At 43.9% G+C, this 17,638-nt stretch overlaps 2 protein-coding genes across 2 annotated transcripts; both read right to left on the minus strand.

The window, feature by feature from the left end:
- Positions 1-2,991: 2,991 nt before the first annotated feature.
- LOC131902866 (leukocyte immunoglobulin-like receptor subfamily A member 6) lies at positions 2,992-11,891 on the minus strand. The gene is made up of 10 exons (XM_059253778.1): positions 11,780-11,891; positions 11,340-11,642; positions 9,737-10,021; positions 8,610-8,992; positions 8,176-8,455; positions 7,645-7,947; positions 5,784-5,903; positions 5,043-5,164; positions 3,678-3,833; positions 2,992-3,602 (listed from the first exon to the last, which is right to left on the minus strand). Exons 1-10 carry the CDS (start codon positions 11,889-11,891, stop codon positions 3,492-3,494), a joined length of 2,175 nt encoding a protein of 724 aa, XP_059109761.1. The 3' UTR covers positions 2,992-3,491.
- A 433-nt stretch (positions 11,892-12,324) lies between these two features.
- On the minus strand, positions 12,325-13,901 carry LOC131902883 (leukocyte immunoglobulin-like receptor subfamily B member 3-like). Its single transcript, XM_059253779.1, has 4 exons — positions 13,862-13,901; positions 13,421-13,723; positions 12,826-13,110; positions 12,325-12,683 (listed from the first exon to the last, which is right to left on the minus strand). Exons 1-4 carry the CDS (start codon positions 13,899-13,901, stop codon positions 12,325-12,327), a joined length of 987 nt encoding a protein of 328 aa, XP_059109762.1.
- Between the last annotated feature and the right edge of the window lie 3,737 nt (positions 13,902-17,638).

Below are 17,638 nucleotides of genomic sequence, written 5' to 3' on the forward strand. Positions count from 1 at the left end.
TTAAAACCTGTATTCCACCAGACTGGAATTGTCCCTCAACAGATGAATGGACAAAAAAATATGGTGCATTTATACAATGAAGTATTATTCAGCAGGTGAAAAAAATTACATCATGAAATTTGTAGGCAAATGGGTGGAACTAGAAAAAAATCATCCTGTTACCTGTATGCCTGACTCAGAAAGATAAACATGGTATGCATTTGCTGATATGTTAATATTAGCTGTGAAATCAAGGATCACAAATCTAAGTCTAAAGAACTACACACAGTAGTAACAAACTAGAAGGAAGAGATAGACCTCCTTTGGGAAGGTAAATAGAATAGATAGCCACTGTCACCTTCTTTGATGATGAGATAGTTACACTAATAGATAGCCAACAAAACTTGGTCTCTTACCCTCTGACAGAAGAATATCTGCTAGCTGAAAGTTCTACTTCCTTCCAAAAGAAACAGGTGAACTACCTCTCAGAATGAAGACAAAGATTTTTAGGGATTTGGGCAAAAACTGACTCCCCAGCACTGGCCCAACACTAAGAACCTGTAACTACATAACTAGGAAGTGCAGCTACCCCTGTTAAGATTTAAAACTATCCAATGATCCTGAAAAAAAAGGAAATTGCATTCCATACTGCCTGTTTTGGAAAGATAGGAATTATGGTGCCAGGCCAATCACACTGAAACATACCTCTCTTACATGTGAAGTAACCCAGAACTCTGAATCTCATGAGTCTGATTCTTCCAGAAAAACTGATGTACACTTTCTTGGACCTGAAGGATTCATTTCTCAACCTCCTATTGGAAAACCTAAGAGTCAACACATCTTTGATTTTAAATGGGCATACCAAAAGGGAGGTTACAGCAGGCAACTTACCTAGACCAGGGATCCCCATGGATTTAAAATTTTTCCAAACCTCTTTGAACTTCTGCCCATCAGTCAGAGGTTTCAGAGAAAAATAGATTATAAAAGTTCCACTGAGGGACTACTGCAAATACTAGTGAGCTAAGGTAATAGAATCTCAGCTATGAAAGCTCAACTTTATTTTTTTATTTCTCAGGGGTTACTTAACCTTAGCTTCCAACTGAAGGGAGGCAAAAGGCAACCTGGTTATGAAAAGTCATCTTCTTTTGTTGTTGTTGTTGTTGTTGTTGTTGGTGGTGGTGGTGGTGGTGGTGGTGGTGGTGGTGTTTTTTGAGAGATTTCTCTGTCTAACAATCCTGACTGTCCTGGAACCCAATTAGTGGACAAGGCTGGTCTCAAACTCACAGAGCTCTGCCTTCTTCTGCCTCCCAAGCGCTGGGATTAAAGGCATGCACCATCATCAACTGGCTGAAATGTCATCTTCTGAGTAATGCACAGCCATTGCAATCACAAAATCTAAACATGTTGATGAGTACAGAGGATGAACAGCCAGGAATAGATGGAGGAGGGTCACAGAGGAACCATTACCCCTCACTGATAAACTGCTTCCTAGTTGTAGATTCAGAGAGGAAAGAGTCATTTCCTCTATTGGGTACACAGGGGTAACCGACCAGGCTCAAGAGCATAGTCTCAGTCCAGTTGTCACATATAGGTCTCTGATTAAATGGGTCAGAGCCTATAGTCATGAATATGGAAAAGTGATGGGACAGGAACATATTATGGACTTCCTAATCCTTGGAAAAGTCCATGATAATCCAATTATGATTAAGAGGATTGTTGATTATTGTTAACAGGACAATAATATCTTAGCCAAACTATGTAATGCCATGAAAAGGGGGAAAATGAAAGGACTTTAAAGGGCAAAAACCACAAGAAGAACATTGGTGTCTGCACAAGCTCGCCAGAAGCTCTTTTGATCTTCTGAAACTAAGTCGTCAAAGCAACCTCAAAATGGTCCTTGACTGTCTACATAAGCAGGAAACAGAAGCCAGAAAGAATGTAGTAATATCAGAAGAGGGAGAGATTTACTGTACATTTCTGGGTGGGGGGTCACTGAGTCAGGCTTCCTAGAAAATTATCTTGCATGAACTGGAGTCAGAGACAAACAACTAGGAATTACCGAGACAGATGCATAGCAAAAAATGGAGTAGTTTCTTCAGGCATTGCAAAGAACTGTAGTTTTTAAGGAGAGGGAGGTATATAAAAATGGTGTGGGGAGAGCATAGGCAAAATGCATTATGTACAAGTAGATGATTATGAGATATTGACAAAGAACTAAATTATTAAAAAAAACATACAACACAACTGCAAAGGATCTAAGTCATACAATCAATGCCAGCATATCATTCTCTCTCATGATGGCATTGAAAACACTATGTAGCCAAAGGAGGCCTACAATGAGTGTTTCCCCTGCCTGCATCTTCTACTTAACAGGAACTACCTGTGTGCTTATTTTGTAATTTCTTCCTGTATCATTTCCATCCTTATTCCTAATATGGAATATGTTGCTGTTCTCTTTCTGTAGTCTCAATATGACAATGAGGTCATTGATTTAGAAAGGTATTTTATGTATTTATTAATGGTTTGGACCAGGAAGCCATAACAACCCAAGACTGTTTAGGAGGCCCTGAAGAAAGGACAAAGGGAACTTTAGTCCAGTGTTCTCATCCAAGATCAGACATGAAGCCAGTCTGACACTGGGGCCATTGCCTCCTAGGAGATGAGGTTGCAAGTCTGTGGATAGAACTCTGCCTCCTGGGCTTGGTTCTTATCCTAGCGGATCTGTCTGATACTCCCCATGCTTTCGTTCACAAAACTGACTTGTCTCTCTGCTAACCTTGCCCCTTTCCCTACTGCTAATAGTACATGAGATAGTGTGTTTCTTAATAGATTTGTGTGGTGTAAGGTATAAATTTTGCAATATCTCTCATCTAACTATTGATTTTCTCTTCTTTATTTCTTAGACTAGGTCTTCCCATTCAACCCCTCAATTTTTAGGACGCTTACTCATGTTTGCTCAGATCAGTTATGAAATTTTCTGGTTTATACTACATTATATTAAGGTTACTTCATTATTCAATTTTGGCTTTATTGAGATATAATTGACAAAAGGTATATATTCAGGGTAAAAATGTTTAAAATTTTTACATGCATCTTCATATGTACATGTGTTAACAATGAAAAAAAAGGTCCTGAATTTGAAGGAGAGTAGAGAAGGATCTATGTAAATGTCTGGAGGGAAGAAAGGGAGGAGGAAAATGCTGTAACAATAGTGGAATCTCAAAATTAAAATAAAAAACAAAGAAAACATAAAAAAGAAAACTTTCTTCATTCCTTGCTTCTTTCCTCATTTTATGCATTGGCCACTGACAAAGCATTTGCCTTATTTATAAAATGCAGGGACAACAGAATCAGAGTCCTCAAATTTCTCAGGATTTCCTAGAGACTGGTCATGTCTGCACTATGACTGTGCACCTGAGGCAGACCTTGTTTTCTGGCATCCCTGAGTCCTCCCTCTCCCACAGAATGCAGAGTGTGGATCTCCCTGGATTGGTAGAGGCCAGAGTATGTTCTCAGGTTGGACTTTTCTGCCTGGAAGGTGGGAGGTTCACATGTCCCTGTCTCGGGGTCATGATGCACAGCTGGGCATAGGTCACATCATGTGGCTCCTCTGTTGTAGCAGCCTGCAGTGGAAAAGTGTAGAAGAAGGTCTATGTTGGGCACTGGGAGCATGGGACACTAGAGAAGTCAGGACCCACCTGCTCATCTATCACTTGATTTCCTTTTGACTGTGTGTCATTTGAGGCCAATAATTCCTTTGGCATGAGAGAAGAAGAGGTGATCTCTGTCCTTCTGAGTCTCAAGGGCTTCACCTGGGCATACAAGTCTTTAGAGGGGTCTTCCTCACGTTGGCTCTGCAGCAGAGAGACAATGTAACAAAGGGAGTTGGCCTGGTTTCCCAGAGGCTCTCCACACATACTTCTACAGGGAGCAAGAATGATACTTCAGACATTTTTATCAAACAAAACTATTGCTCAAGGGGTCTTCTGAGACTTTCTAGGGACTATAAGAGTGTCTGCCAGTTACTTCTCGGTGCTTTTGAAATATTATCCTGACATATTGATGTCCCCTTCCGTGCTTCTATCTTTTGGAAAGAGAATGTCCATACCCTGAGAACACTTGGATCTACCATGTTCCATACCTAGATGTGGATCTTCATCACAGGTTTGCATGAAAGACTTCTTTCAAGTTTCCTTTAAATTCACACTGATAATCTGTGCCTCACATAACTCAACCCACATCCTCTAATATATTTCCCTCATACACTTGGCACTGCTCAGACTCAGTTTATCTCCATATCATTTCCCATCTGAGCTCGTCATAGTGGGTAGAGAGTTCTGTCCCCGGCTATAAATGCAGCCCTTACATAAGCATGGTCAAGAGGGAGACATGGGGCCTGGGGAGAGGAGTCAAGCAGCAGAGTGGTTGCTATGTAAACATGAGCACCTGAGAGTGATCCCCTGTGGCAACATAAAAGAAGGCCAAGCAAGAAGTCACATGCCTGAGAACTAAGTGATGTTGAGGGAGAGAGTGGTGCCCAGTGCTCAGTGGCACCAATCCATCCAAATAAATATCACCATGGACATGAAGAGAGTCTGTCAGAGAAAATGAGTTGGAGAAAAATAGAAGAAGACATCACTTCGGATGTTGACCTCTGTCTTCTACTTGTGCTTAAACACATGTGCACACATGTTCTCAGGCACATGGATCTCACCTACTTGTGTTTCATGTTTATTTACTTGTTAGTTTTATCACTAGAGTTTAACACAAGGCCTTATACATCTAAAGTAATCACTTTACCATTTAACTACAACTTATGACCCTCATATTCTCTTCTGAGCCTCTAAAATCACTTTAGAAACCAGAGAGATGTTGAGGAGTCAGAAAGTTGGGGCCATATTGTCAAAGAAAACAAAGAAAGAATGAGGTCATAACACACAGAATATAGAAGCAAAGAGCCAGCTGTGGATGATACTAAGGGCTGAAAAGGGGGAGAACAGAGATTGCTTTGGCATTATATTGGGTCATAATATCTTAGCATTGTGGACAAGCAATAGTCTCACCAGGACATCCAGCTCCATGCTGTCTGCAGGCTGTGTGACCTTCACAGTAGCATCTGTCATAACAAACATGCAAGTTTTCCCCTGACCAGATTTCCAGGACATCTCACATCCCCAGACCCCTGCTATATCCCAGATATGGAAAGAGAAGATGTAGGGCATGAGGGTACATAGAGAGGGTTCAGTGTCCCAGGCCCTCCTCCACCCCTGAGATGCTGAGATCTCAGACATCTCCCTCCCAGGTCCTCTTCCTCTCACACAAGATTTCTTCCTGGATGGCAGGAGCTGGTTTGGATCTGGGGAAACAAGAGGGTGTCAACTGACAGCGAAGGAAGTCAGGCAGGTTAGGTCGATATTTCTGGGCATGAGTTACCTCTTCTGGAAGCTTTTGCCCTTGTTCGCTGAGTCTGCAGGATGTTGCAAGTCAGTCTTTGTCTGGACTGCAAGAGAGGAAGGAGCCTCAGCCAGGAGGGTTGAGCCCCTTACCTAGCACTTTCATAAAAAGAAGGGACCAACTCATTGCATGTCTGTTAAAATCTTCCAGTAGATGGAAAAGTCCATACAATAGAGTTCATTGCACACATTTCCAGATCTCATTTTGTGTTGAGATTCTGCAGAAGTGTTTCTAAGCTCATATATCCCAGTCTGGGCTTTTCCTGGGGCTGATGCCCTGGGTCCCTGCTTGGATAGCCCACAGTGGGACCCACTACCACCTGAAACCCAGGCCTCCCACACCCTACTCACCTCCCTTCCTGTCTTTCTTCTGATGTCTGAGTCTGAGGAAAAGGAAGAGGACGAGGAGGAAGAGCAGTAGGAAGAATGCCACAGAGACACCAATCACAGCCTTTTGGTATCCTTCCAGTTCTATGAGACAGGGGAAATCATGAATGAAGAATTGTAAATTAGAACATACTGTGTGAGACTGAAGAGGCTATCGTAGAGCCTTCATGGGTCTGGACTAGATCCTCTGCACATATGTTATGGTTCTTAGTTTGGTGTTTTGTGAGGGACTTCTGACAGTGGTGGTGAAGGTGCATCTGACACTTCTGCCTGCTCTTGAGACACTTCTTCCTTCTGTTCTCTCTCACCCGCTGTGAGGTGAGGGTTTCTGCCGAATATAATGATATCATGTTGTGCCATGTTCAGTTAATGCCCCTAAGTGGTCTTCTCTTCCTGGGGGATATGGGACATGAGTAATGGTGTGGGGAAGAGTGGATGTGTGTGTGTGGGGGACTCAAAAGAGTGAAGGGAAGGGAAGTGGCAATTGGAATGTATTGTATTAGAGAAGAATCAGTCAATCAATCAATCAATAGGTAAATAATAAAGAACCTACTATGTGAATACCCAATGTAGACTGTTTGTATTTACTACCTATCATTCTTATAGCCATGCAACATGGGACCATCTCAGAACACTTCCAGTAGTTTTTCCTGCCCCAAAAGACACCCAGAGTGAAGGTGCATTGCTGAGGATTCAACCCCAAGTGTCTGTCCTCCCACCAAGTTTCCTACACTGGAGCTAAACCTCATGAAGTGGAAGGAATGATCCTGAATATTCTGCCCTAGCCCTGTACCAAACTCTGACACAGTGTCACCAACACAGTGCCAGATGGGGCAGAACTATGGCAGAACAGGATTCTAGAGTCTTTCTCTGTAAGTAGATGAAACAGGTAAGATCATCATTTAAAAGAACTTAATGTCAGTGCCAGGGCTCTCCCATTTACACTTGGAGAAACTGAGAACTACCCAAGACAGGGGCAATTGAAATTTGATGTGTGGCATGTGACTCTCTAAACAGCAGGACTCAGTTCTGGGAAATGAGGGGGCAAGGCTTGCCACTGGTGATGTTAAATTCCAAAGGTCTCTAGAGATGAGTGAAGTGGACTAGACAGGAACTGTAGTACCTGTCACCCACTCCAAACAAGAATCCACTCCAACCACATAACTAGCTTGATGCCCCTGAGCACACCCTGCAGTAGAGTTCTTGCTAAGACCTCTGCAGTCAGACACAACAGGGATAAAGAGCTGTTGTTCTTGGCCTGACAAAATAAGATGGGGAAAATATGGAGAATGAGGCCTGCTATCTTTTTAGGTGTTTCAGCCTAGGACAGATCAAAATGTCACTCTTCACCAGGATGCCTCAGTTGCAGCCTAGCTTCTGAGCCTCTGGGTTTCTGGGGACCATATTGGGATCTCTGCTTCACACCCAGTAGCTTGGTCACCATTCGAGCTAATAAAGGAATGAAGACTCATGGGGACATAGACTCTGCACACACTCAGGGTGAAACAACTTCCCTAGAGCAGAAAATCTAAAACCTCTATAAGGAATGGATTTTTGGACCACAGGAGACTGTGGGAAATTTGTTGGGGAAATGATGTGAGGAAGGCTACACTAATTATCTCATCTCTTCTCAGTCTTATATCTACACTACACCCCTCCAGCACCTCCCAGCTTCCTCCCTGGAATCTCCTGGATTGCCATGAACAGGGTGAGATGGTCATAAATTGAGAAATCTCAGTTTACTTCTTAATCTCTGCATAGGTCAATTCCTAGGTCAATTGTCCTGGATTACCCTCTGAGCTCACAAACGTCTGGGTCACCTCACCTGAGACTATGATCTCCACAGGAACACTGGCATGTGACAGCAGGTGAGGGGATGAGTTTTGAGAACCAAAGCATATGTAAGAACCCCCAAAGGCCGAGGTCATAGCACTCATGGAGAATTCTGCCTCATATTGTAGATCTTGAGACTTTGATCTTTGTTGCATGTAGGGATGGGCTGCACCTTCCTTAAACAGAAAGAATGTGTCCACTTGGACTGATGATTGACACAGCAGGGTCACATTGTCTCCTGAGGACACAGTAGTGCCTGGATGCACTGAGAGATTGGGTATGACGGGGAGGTATCCTAAAGATAAAAAAAAAAATAAGTGACTGAAGGGCTACAGTCATTGCTTTAAGCCCCCATCTTTCAGAACCTAGTCTACATTTTAAAAGTCAGTGCCTTCTTCACTCTCTTTTTTCTAGACCAATCCACCCTGAGATGCTCATCATCATTTTGTTGATGAGTCCCAGGTGTCCACCAAACTAGGCCTGTGCTGAGATGGATCCATACTAAATGCACGACATTCCTCACCTGTGATCAGGACGTCCAGAGGGTCACTGGGGGCTGACCACTCAGGGAAGTTATATGAACCATAGCACCTATACCGTCCTCCAGTGGAAAAATTCACAAAACCTAGGGTGAAGTTGGCATGAAAATATCCAGCTTGAGGCTGATGAACAGAGACCTGGTGGAGGTCACCTTCCCCTTCCTTGGACAGAAGAAATCGGTCATAACTTATCTCAGAGGAACACTGAAGGGTCAGGTTTTCTCCAGGGCCCAGGACAGGGCCGTGTTGGGTCACCAGGAAGGGCTTCCCGGACAGCCCTGGAAGGAGGATAGACAGGAAGTCATTCAGCTGGCTCTTCCAATACATTCCACATCCCATCCTCCTCTGACACTGCCATGGCCTTTCATACTCTAGGCCTTATTACTCAAGAGTTCCCTTCAGCCATCATGGCCCCAACCCCTCCTTGAGGGTTCAGCAGGGCATATGTCAAATGGTTTCTGGTGTCAAACAGTTGAGTGAATGAAGAGACTTCCTCACCTGAGACATGTATCTCCAGAGGGTTACTGGACTCTGACCACACATGTGAGTTATCTGTATAATATCCGTAACATCTGAAGGGACCACTCTTGCTGGACATCACAGAGATCTCAGGAAACAGAGCTAGGGACTGTCCAGTGTGTGTCAGCTGTGACTTTTGGGACCTGGAGAACTTCAGATTTGCCACAGTCAAAATGAACCCATCATATCCTTTGGATGAAACACACTGAAGTGTCACATTCCCACCAGAGGTCACCACAGGGCTGGGAAAAGCGGACAGAGTAGGTTTTCCATGATGGACACCTAGAAAAAGAGGACAGAGCCTGTTAAATGATACATTGTCTCCAGCAGCTGGGCTATGGATGAAAATGTTTACAAATATATTTCCTGAGGGAAAATGTAGAGGGCATAATGTACTCATGCTCACAAATAATATGGGAGAAATCAGAAACGTTACTCATGTAGTGTGTCTGCTCAATGGAGGAGATAAATACCTGTTTTCTATCAAGAAAGCTATGAGTGGATGTTGTTAATACCCAGGTGGCCTTTCCATCTGTAGATCCAAACTTCACCTGAATCCCTCAGGATGTTTATCGCAGACTCTCCCTCCCTAGACCTTTATCATTGGCATTCAGTTAAGGAAGCTCATCCTTTGGGGAGATGTCACATATACTTTTTAGCCTGCTGGCATTGGCATTACCTCAGTCAGAGACCATACAAGAGCAAAGGCCCTTAAGATATGAAATCAATCTTCATGTTCAAATGTACTCTGATTTGAGTTTTGATGTAATTAGGCCTAGTTGTTCACTAGAGTTTCGATTACACCAGTAATCTTTTTTTTTTTTTTTGCAGAATTGTTCTGTGTTTAAATTTGCTTGCAATAAGTGACCTGGTTTCAGACTTTTAAGAGTGTGAACTGGCAACTACTATGTCAGCCTGATCTGAGTTTTCCTTATTACTTCATGTTGGTCATTTTCCTGCAAGCAGCAAAGCTTCAGGGGCCCCCACAGGAAAAGGTGAGGACTGTGACCCATAGTGTCCACTCACCTGTCACCACCAGCTCCAGGGAGTCACTGCGCTCTGTCCACCCTGCAGATTTATAAGAATAACAGTGATATTGCCCTGCATGATGCTTTTCCATGGATGCTATGGAGAACATGGCCTTGTTACCAGCATCTTTGGGAGTTTGACTGTCCCAGGGTGCTGAGCTTCTTTCTTTATATAGGAAATATATTTGAGTTTCCTTGGTCCCCTCACACCAGATTGTCACAGGATTCCCTGAGGTGATCACAGAACCTGGCTCAGCCCAGATGGTGGGTTTCTGGAGAGTCCCTGAAAAGAAGAAAGTGAGAGCGATGTGGGACTTTAAACAGTTGTACAGTGAATATGAAACTCAGACGTGACCCTTGAATAACAGAAGGACACATGGAACCATCTGAAGATCCATCTCTCTGCTAACCTACCAGGTTCCATTCTCACAACACCCCTCACTGGTTTCTGTATCTTGACTCCCATGGTCTGCATCTGCATCAGTGGGCTAATGTACCTGTCCTTTCCTTAACTCATCACACATTAGGGTCTCCAGGGGAAACCTGTTTCAGGTCCAATGTCATTTAACAGAGAGGCTGGGGCTTCCTCTGAGACTAGATGCTACAGTGTGTCATTGCCTTCTGACAACCTTGAAGATTGCTAACCGCCATCTTTTACTGAGTGTAATGGGACTCACTTGGAACCTGGCTGGAGAAAGCCCGGTGTATGCATATTGTAAGTACATGGAGATGAAGATTTGTTTATCCTTAATTAAAATGAACCAGTTCTATCTCTGATTTAAGATACATGAGAGGATCACAGAGCCTTCTAAGATTACAATATGTTTGGCAGTGTAAACAGGGTGGTTTATTTTAGACACATAGGAGAGACACATTTGGAATATTAAATGGGTTCACACAGTCTGCATTGTCCCTTCGACCTGACTAACACATGGGGATATATTCAGAGCACACCCTTATCTTAAGAGTCACATCTGGGGATCCACATGACTCCAGACTATTCAGTCACTTGTTACCACCAGTTCCAGGGTGTCCCTGCATTCTGACAAGACAGCAAAGTTGTGAGAGTAACAGTGATATCAGCCTGTCTACAGTGTTATCACAAGGGATGGTGAATTTTGCCTTATTGTTGTGATTCTTTAAGGGCTGTATCTCTCAGGGTTCCAGGCTTCCCTCTTTGTGTAGCACATATGTTTGGGTTTTTCAGGTCCCCTCACACCAGATGGTGACAGTATTCTCTAATGTGATCACAGAGCCTGGCTCAGCCATACTGAGGGATTATGAAGGGCCCCAGCAAAGAAGTAGAAAGAAAGGAGGTGCATCTGTTAGGAGAATTGCACAGAGAAGGTCACCACTGCAGGGACACATAAGCTGATCTGCAATAGCAGAAGGACACATAAACACCACACTTTCCCATGGAAATTAAATTACGTCCTTAATATCAACCCTGGTTTCTGTTCCTCAGGTCAAGCTGTATCACACATTCGGAGATATTGCTATCAGTAGTTCCGGCTCTCAATCACCCACCACACATCAGGATCTTTCCTGGGATCCTGTGTCAGTTGCAATTACATTTAAAGGAAAATCCTGCGTTTCTTTACCTGAGACCAGGACCTCTAGGTGATCACTGGGCACTGACCACAGCTGGGGGCTCCTCAAGTAGTAGCCATAGCATGTGAACCTCCACCTCTGGTTGGGAGTCACAGGACCCACTGTGAACACGGCTCCAAATTGCTTAGGGTGCATATTCTGTGAGGGCAAGGCCTTGGAGAACTTCTCATCTTCCTTCATTAGAATGAACCTGTTATATGCCTTTTGTGAGACACACTGAAAGGTCACATTTCCTCCTGAGGTCACCACAGGGCTGGAAAGGGCTGACAGAGTGATTTTGGTGGGGTGAACTCCTAGGAAGAAAGAAGAAGCATGGTAAGTGGAATCACATGGTAAACAATTTACTGTCTTTTGGAATATGAGGACACACTACAGTGAACTTATTTCTTTTCTCAAGAATGGTCCTAGTGTTGGAGAAGTGTCCTCTCACCTGTCACCACCAGCTCCAGGGAGTCACTGCACTCTGTCCACCCTGCAGATTTGTAAGAGTAACAGCGATATTTCCCTGCTTGGAGCTTTTCCAAGGATGTTATGGAGAACATGGCCTTGTTACCAGGATCTTTTGGTATATGACTGTCCCAGGGTGCTGAGCTTCCTTCTTTATACAGGAAATATATTTGGGTTTCCCTGGACCCCTCACACCAGATGGTCACATCATTGCCAGAGGCAATCACAGAACTTGGTTCAGCCCATAAGATGGGTTTCTGAAGGTTTCCTGCAGGGAAGTAGGTGAGAAGGAGATGGGAATTTGAACAGTTTCACAGTAAACATCAAGCATGCTGTTGATCTTGAAATTTACCCCTGATTAGCAAAGGACCAATAATGTCATGGAAATATTCATTAGTCTGCTGACCTTACCAAGCCCCAGTCTCACTATGCCCCCCCTCGTTTTCTGTACAGTGACTCCCACAGTCTCCATGCTGTGTCAGTTATCTCAGGAGCCCTGATTCCACAGACATATCACAACCCTGGTCTTCACTGGGAACATGAGTCAGGTGCAACACGATTCCACAGAGAGTCTGAGGCTTCTTCACCTGAGACCAGGAGCTCCAGGACGTCGCTCCCTTCTGACCACACCTGAGGATTATTTGTGTAATAGCCATAGCATCTGAACCTCCACCTCTGCCTAGAGGTCACTGGACCCACTGGAAACTCAGCCAGGAACATCCCAGTGTGTGTGTATCTTGAGCTCTGAGGGATGGAGAACTTCTGACCATTCTTTGTTAAAATGAACCAGTCATATCTCTGACTTGAGGTACAAGAGAGGGTCACAGACCCTCTTAAGTTTACAACAGGATTTCGCATGGTTGACAGGGTGGGTTTGTTGTAGACTCCTAGAAGAAACACACATGGAAAATTAAAGAGGATCACAAAGCCTGAATTGTCTCCCATGGCTGCCCTTTGATGGGAGGTACTGTTAGTGCAGTCTTTTCTTGAGAGTGACATCTGGGGTTAATATTTCTAGTGTCTTCTCACCTGTCACCACCAGCTCTAAGGTGTCACTGCGCTCTGACCATCCAGCAGAGGTGTAGGTGTAGCAGTGATATCGCCCTGCCTGCACTTGTGTCGCAGATGGAATGGGGAGTTTTGCCTCAGTGTTGTTGTCTGTTTGAGTCTGTTGGACCCAGGGCTCTTGGATTCCCTCTTTATATATCACATACGTTAGGGCTCCCAGGGTTGCCTTACACCAGATGGTAACAGGACTCCCTGAGGTGATCACAGAGCCGGGATGAGCCCAGATGGTGGGTTTATGAAGGATCCCTGCCAAAAAAGTAGAAAAGAAGGAGGTGCATCTGTTAGGAGAATATCACAAAGAAGTTCACATTTGCCGATGACATCTAAAGTGATTTGCAGTTATAGAAGGACACTTAAAGACCTCACTATTCCCTGGATTTTGAATTCAACTGTTAATTAGACCCCAATTTCTGCATCTGAATTCAAGATGTACCACAGATCTATGAATCTGAGTTCAGTAGCTGTGCTTGGAGATTACCCACAACACATCAGGTCCTTTCCTGGGATCCTGTGTCAGTTACAATATCATTCAAAGGAAAGTCCTGTACTTTCTTACCTGAGACCAGGAGCTCTAGGTGGTTACTGGGTACTGACCACAGCTGGGAGCTGCTCAAGTAATACCCATAGCATGTGAACCTCCACCTCTGGTTGGGGGTCACAGGACCCACAGTGAACAGGGATCCAAATAACTCAGGGTATATATTCTGTGAGGGCAAAGCCGGGGAGAACTTCTCGTCTTCCTTCATTAGAATAAACATGTTATATGCCTGTTGTGAGACACACTGAAGAGTCACAAGCCTTCCTGAAGTCACCACAGGGCTAGAAATGGCAGACAAGGTGACTTTGCTTGAGTAATATCCTAGGAGAGAAGAGAAAGCCTGTCATGTGGGCTTACATGAAAAGCATTTTTCTCCTTTCTCATATTTGAGAAAGGAACTCTAAGTGAACATATTCCTTTCCTTAAGGCAGAATCTGGGGTTAGTAAAGGTCCTCTCACCTGTCACCACCAGCTCCAGGAAGTCACTTCTTTCTGACATACCATTATTGCTTTTATATTCACACCAATATTGGCCTGCATAGTACCATTCAACCGATGAGACAGAGAATGTGGCTTTGTTTTCAGTTTGTAAAAGGGTTGTTGGTATTGGGTAATCTGGACTTCCTTCTTTGTAGAGAACATATTCCTTGGCCTCTAATGGCCCTTCACAGAAGAATGTCACCTGGTTCCCAGTGGCTACCACATTTCTTGGCACTGCCCAGAGTGTAGGTTTAGAGAGGGCCCCTGAAAGAAAATTGACAGCTGCTCTCCCAGAACTCTCCCTCAGACGTAAGCTCTCAGAACCAGGAAATCTAGACATTCCCCAGCATCAGGCCACTCCTGCTGTTCACCATACGCTCTGTTCATGAGTGATGTGTGGTCCCCAGAAAGGATTCCAAACTGGGGCAGCTGAGAAGACACTCACCTGCCAGTACTGGGATCCTGAAATCCAGACTCAGTCCTGCAATAGAATTACCTGTGAGTGCTTGAAATTAAACAAGAGCAGGGCCTCCACTCCCAGGTCCCTTCTGCAATTGCTGAGACATCCTGATGGCCCAAATCATGGTTGTGAGGTGGATTCCCTCATAGAAGAGAATCCTCCCTCCCCATTTGGTATCTCACCAAGATACAGCAGGACTGAAAGGAAGGGGTTCATGGTCTCTTCCAGTTGCCACAAGTGTGCAGATGATTGGCCTCTGTTCCAAACACACACAGACACAAAATGTGTGGCCTAGGCAGGCTGGTTTCTGCTTCCTGTCATAAGGATGTCATACTGGCAGCGTCTGAGGAAGAGGAACTGCTCTAACCAGGCGCCTGACTCTTCTTTTCTTTCTGGTGCTGTGATGGGATGGGCCTCAGAAATTGTGGCTTTTGTATCTCTGTGGATCTTTAGTTTTTCTTTTTGATTCTTTGACAGAACCTGTTAAAATTCATGTGGGTCTCAGACTCCTCCTCCTTCTCCTCAGCTTGCTGTGTGCTAGGATTTAATGCCCAAACTGATTGTGGTCACTTCCTGCAGAACATCTCCACTGTAACCCTCTACGTCTGCCTGTATGTTCCCACTCACCACAGACCAGGACTTAATGCAAAATAAACCTGGTGACTTCCTGGGCCAACACTTTCACTTGCGGGACTCTGCGGTGGTTGGTCTTTTTCTCTGAGTTTCTTCTTGGTTCTCCTTTTCTTTATCAGCCTGACCAAACTCATCACCAGTTTCCTAGCCTGCCTGGCAGATGCTTTGGGAATGTTGTATGAATTTTAACTAGGGATACAAGAACAATGGCTACACATGATACATGAGACACCACTGATAGAAACAAGGACAAGACTCCACACAAACCTAGCTGGTGAAGCAATGAGTTTTATTAGAGTTCCTTAAAAGTGTGTTGTCAATATTTGGGCTTTTTGGTATTCAGTTTTTGTTTTTTGTTTGCTCAGATAGGTTCTCACTATGTAGCTCTGGCTGTCCTGGAACTCACTATGTAGACCAGACTAGATCCACCAACCAGTCTCACACCCAACTGTTGAAAACAATGCACTCCACTATGCCCAGCAATTTTGAAAACTTCTCAGTGGTTATATCCCTGAAAAAAAATGCTTTGCCTACAACTTTTAACTGTCAATATTTCTGATGGGGGAGTGGCCTTAGGAGCCTCTATACCGTGAAGGAATGAATATTCATGGGGCCAATCTTGTGCAGGTGACCTGTGTGTAATCATAGCTACAGAGGCTTACAGGACAAGAGTACTACCATGCCTGGGGAGCACTGTTCTACAACAAGGGGAGATGCAGGCTGATGCTGCTGGGATCAAACAGAACAGAAGGGACACACAGAACACCTGATCCTTCAGAGCTCCTGGATGAATGCACAGGAGAAATCCATTGAAATAGGGACGGAAATGTGGTATTCTCATGGCTCTGATTTGAGTCTATGCTAAATAATTGCTGATAGATTCATGTCATTTTCTTACCAACATACATGATTTCCATAGGAACAACCTCTCAGCTGTCTTTCATCTTAAGTGTTCTTATTTTATTGTTCAGAATCCTTCTAGTTTTTGTGACGGTTGAATTTAAATTAAAGCCTGTTCATCCCCAAATGTTCATTCCAATTTAAATGGTGCTGGCATCTCAACTATGAGCATCAGCACCATCCTGATAGTCTAATATCACCATCAGTTTCACCATACTTATGAGTCCAGGAGTTTTTGTGACTTGGATGTTTAAGGAATGATTAATTTTCAGACTTTTACAATGTAATTCAGGTACAAGAGTGTTTTGGTCATGTAAATGTTATAGTTAAAGGGCCCCTCTCTGGTCTCCTGTTTTGGAAATGGTTACTATATTAATTCTAAACTGTGAAGGTCATCAAAATCATGAGCTGAAAAGCAGAAGTGAAAACTAAAGTTCCCAAAATGCAGAAGGTTCCATGTTCAAGAAAAGAGGCTATTGATGGGGGGCAGGGGGCTTGGTCCTGCCTCAACTTGATATGCCAGATTTTATTGACTCCCAATGGGAGTCCTTACCCTCTCTGGGGAGTGGATGGGGTGGAGTGGGGGGAATATGGGGAGTTAGTGGGAGGAAGGGAGGAAGGGGGAACTGTGTTTGGTAGGTAAAATGAAAAAAAAACTTTTAAACAAAAAAAATTAAAGATAATTTTGGCTACAGGGAAAAAAGAAAAGAGGCTAACATTGATCAGTCCCTGAACCTACCCTTCTTAAGGATCACTGTAGTGAAACTTCCTCCTCTGTGGAGTTCGAGGTAGGGTCAGGACTCTAAGAGAATGTTGGTAGCTGTGTATGCTCTGTGCTCTATCTGCAGATGGGTATTGCAATAGCTCACATTACTGTCTGGTGCCCACACTGACACTAAAATAGATTAATTCCTACTTTTACCCACACCTATATTGTCTCATGTGTAGGTATCAGTTTTGTTGTGGGATATTTGTACACTGTGTTAAAAGATTTTGCTGCGATTGAGATAATGAAAAGCTGAATGGCCAATAGCTAGGCAGGAGGTATAGATGGAACATCTGGGCAGAGAGAGAACTCTGGAAAGAAGAAAAGCAGAATCACAACCAGACAACAGACACATGGAACAAACTGGAACTGCAAGATGGAAGATAAGTTACAACATGACAGCTAGGTAGGAGAAATAAGCAGGATTTCCAGGGAGAGAAAAGAAGAGGAGGAGGAATCTAAGCATGCAGATTATGCCAGAGAGATTCCAGGAGACTCAGAACAAGTCAGAGGTACAGAATAAAAAAGAGGTAACTGAGCCATATGACATGATGTAGATGAGTAAAAATGGGTTAATTTAAATTACAAGAACTAGTTAGGAACAAGCCTAAGATATAGGCTGATCTTTCATAATTAACAAAGATCTCCATGTTAATTTGGGAGCTGGCTGATGGGCCAGAGAAAGACTCCTTACATAGGGCATCCAATGTAAAGGCAAGTATTTTCACATAGGACACGAAAAAAGCTTTTAAAAAGTTCCAAACATGGAGCCAGATGTGGCTTCCTAGCCCTGCAATCTCTTGGGTGACCACTGCCTACTCATTTGAGCCAGTCAGCACCATGTGCAGAGCTGCATGGTGGGTTTAAACTTTCTGTGTTTTCAGAACTAAAAGGCCGGACACCAATAAATACTAGTAGCCCAGGTGACCCAACCTTTCAGAATGCCTCTGTTGCAGTTTCCTCAAAATTCTTCATCCAGAACAACTTCAAAGCTGCT

This window comes from Peromyscus eremicus, chromosome 1 (assembly GCF_949786415.1).
Source record: "Peromyscus eremicus chromosome 1, PerEre_H2_v1, whole genome shotgun sequence".
Lineage (NCBI taxonomy): Eukaryota > Metazoa > Chordata > Mammalia > Rodentia > Cricetidae > Peromyscus > Peromyscus eremicus.

What these genes read in the sequence shown, in the direction of transcription:
- LOC131902866 (XM_059253778.1), bottom strand. Translation starts at nt 11,891, where the DNA reads ATGTTCTCCATAACATCCTTGGAAAAGCTCCAAGCAGGGAAATATCGC. An exon ending in CCTGGAGCTGGTGGTGACAG is followed by an intron (nt 11,643 to 11,779) that starts GTGAGAGGACAC and finishes CTTTCTTCCTAG; the next exon opens with GAGTTCACCCCACCAAAATC. An exon ending in TGTGGAGATCATAGTCTCAG is followed by an intron (nt 5,904 to 7,644) that starts GTGAGGTGACCC and finishes CCTGTCTCATAG; the next exon opens with AACTGGAAGGATACCAAAAG.
- LOC131902883 (XM_059253779.1), bottom strand. Translation starts at nt 13,901, where the DNA reads ATGTCAGAAAGAAGTGACTTCCTGGAGCTGGTGGTGACAG. An exon ending in CCTGGAGCTGGTGGTGACAG is followed by an intron (nt 13,724 to 13,861) that starts GTGAGAGGACCT and finishes CTTCTCTCCTAG; the next exon opens with GATATTACTCAAGCAAAGTC. An exon ending in CCTAGAGCTCCTGGTCTCAG is followed by an intron (nt 13,111 to 13,420) that starts GTAAGAAAGTAC and finishes CTTTTTTGGCAG; the next exon opens with GGATCCTTCATAAACCCACC.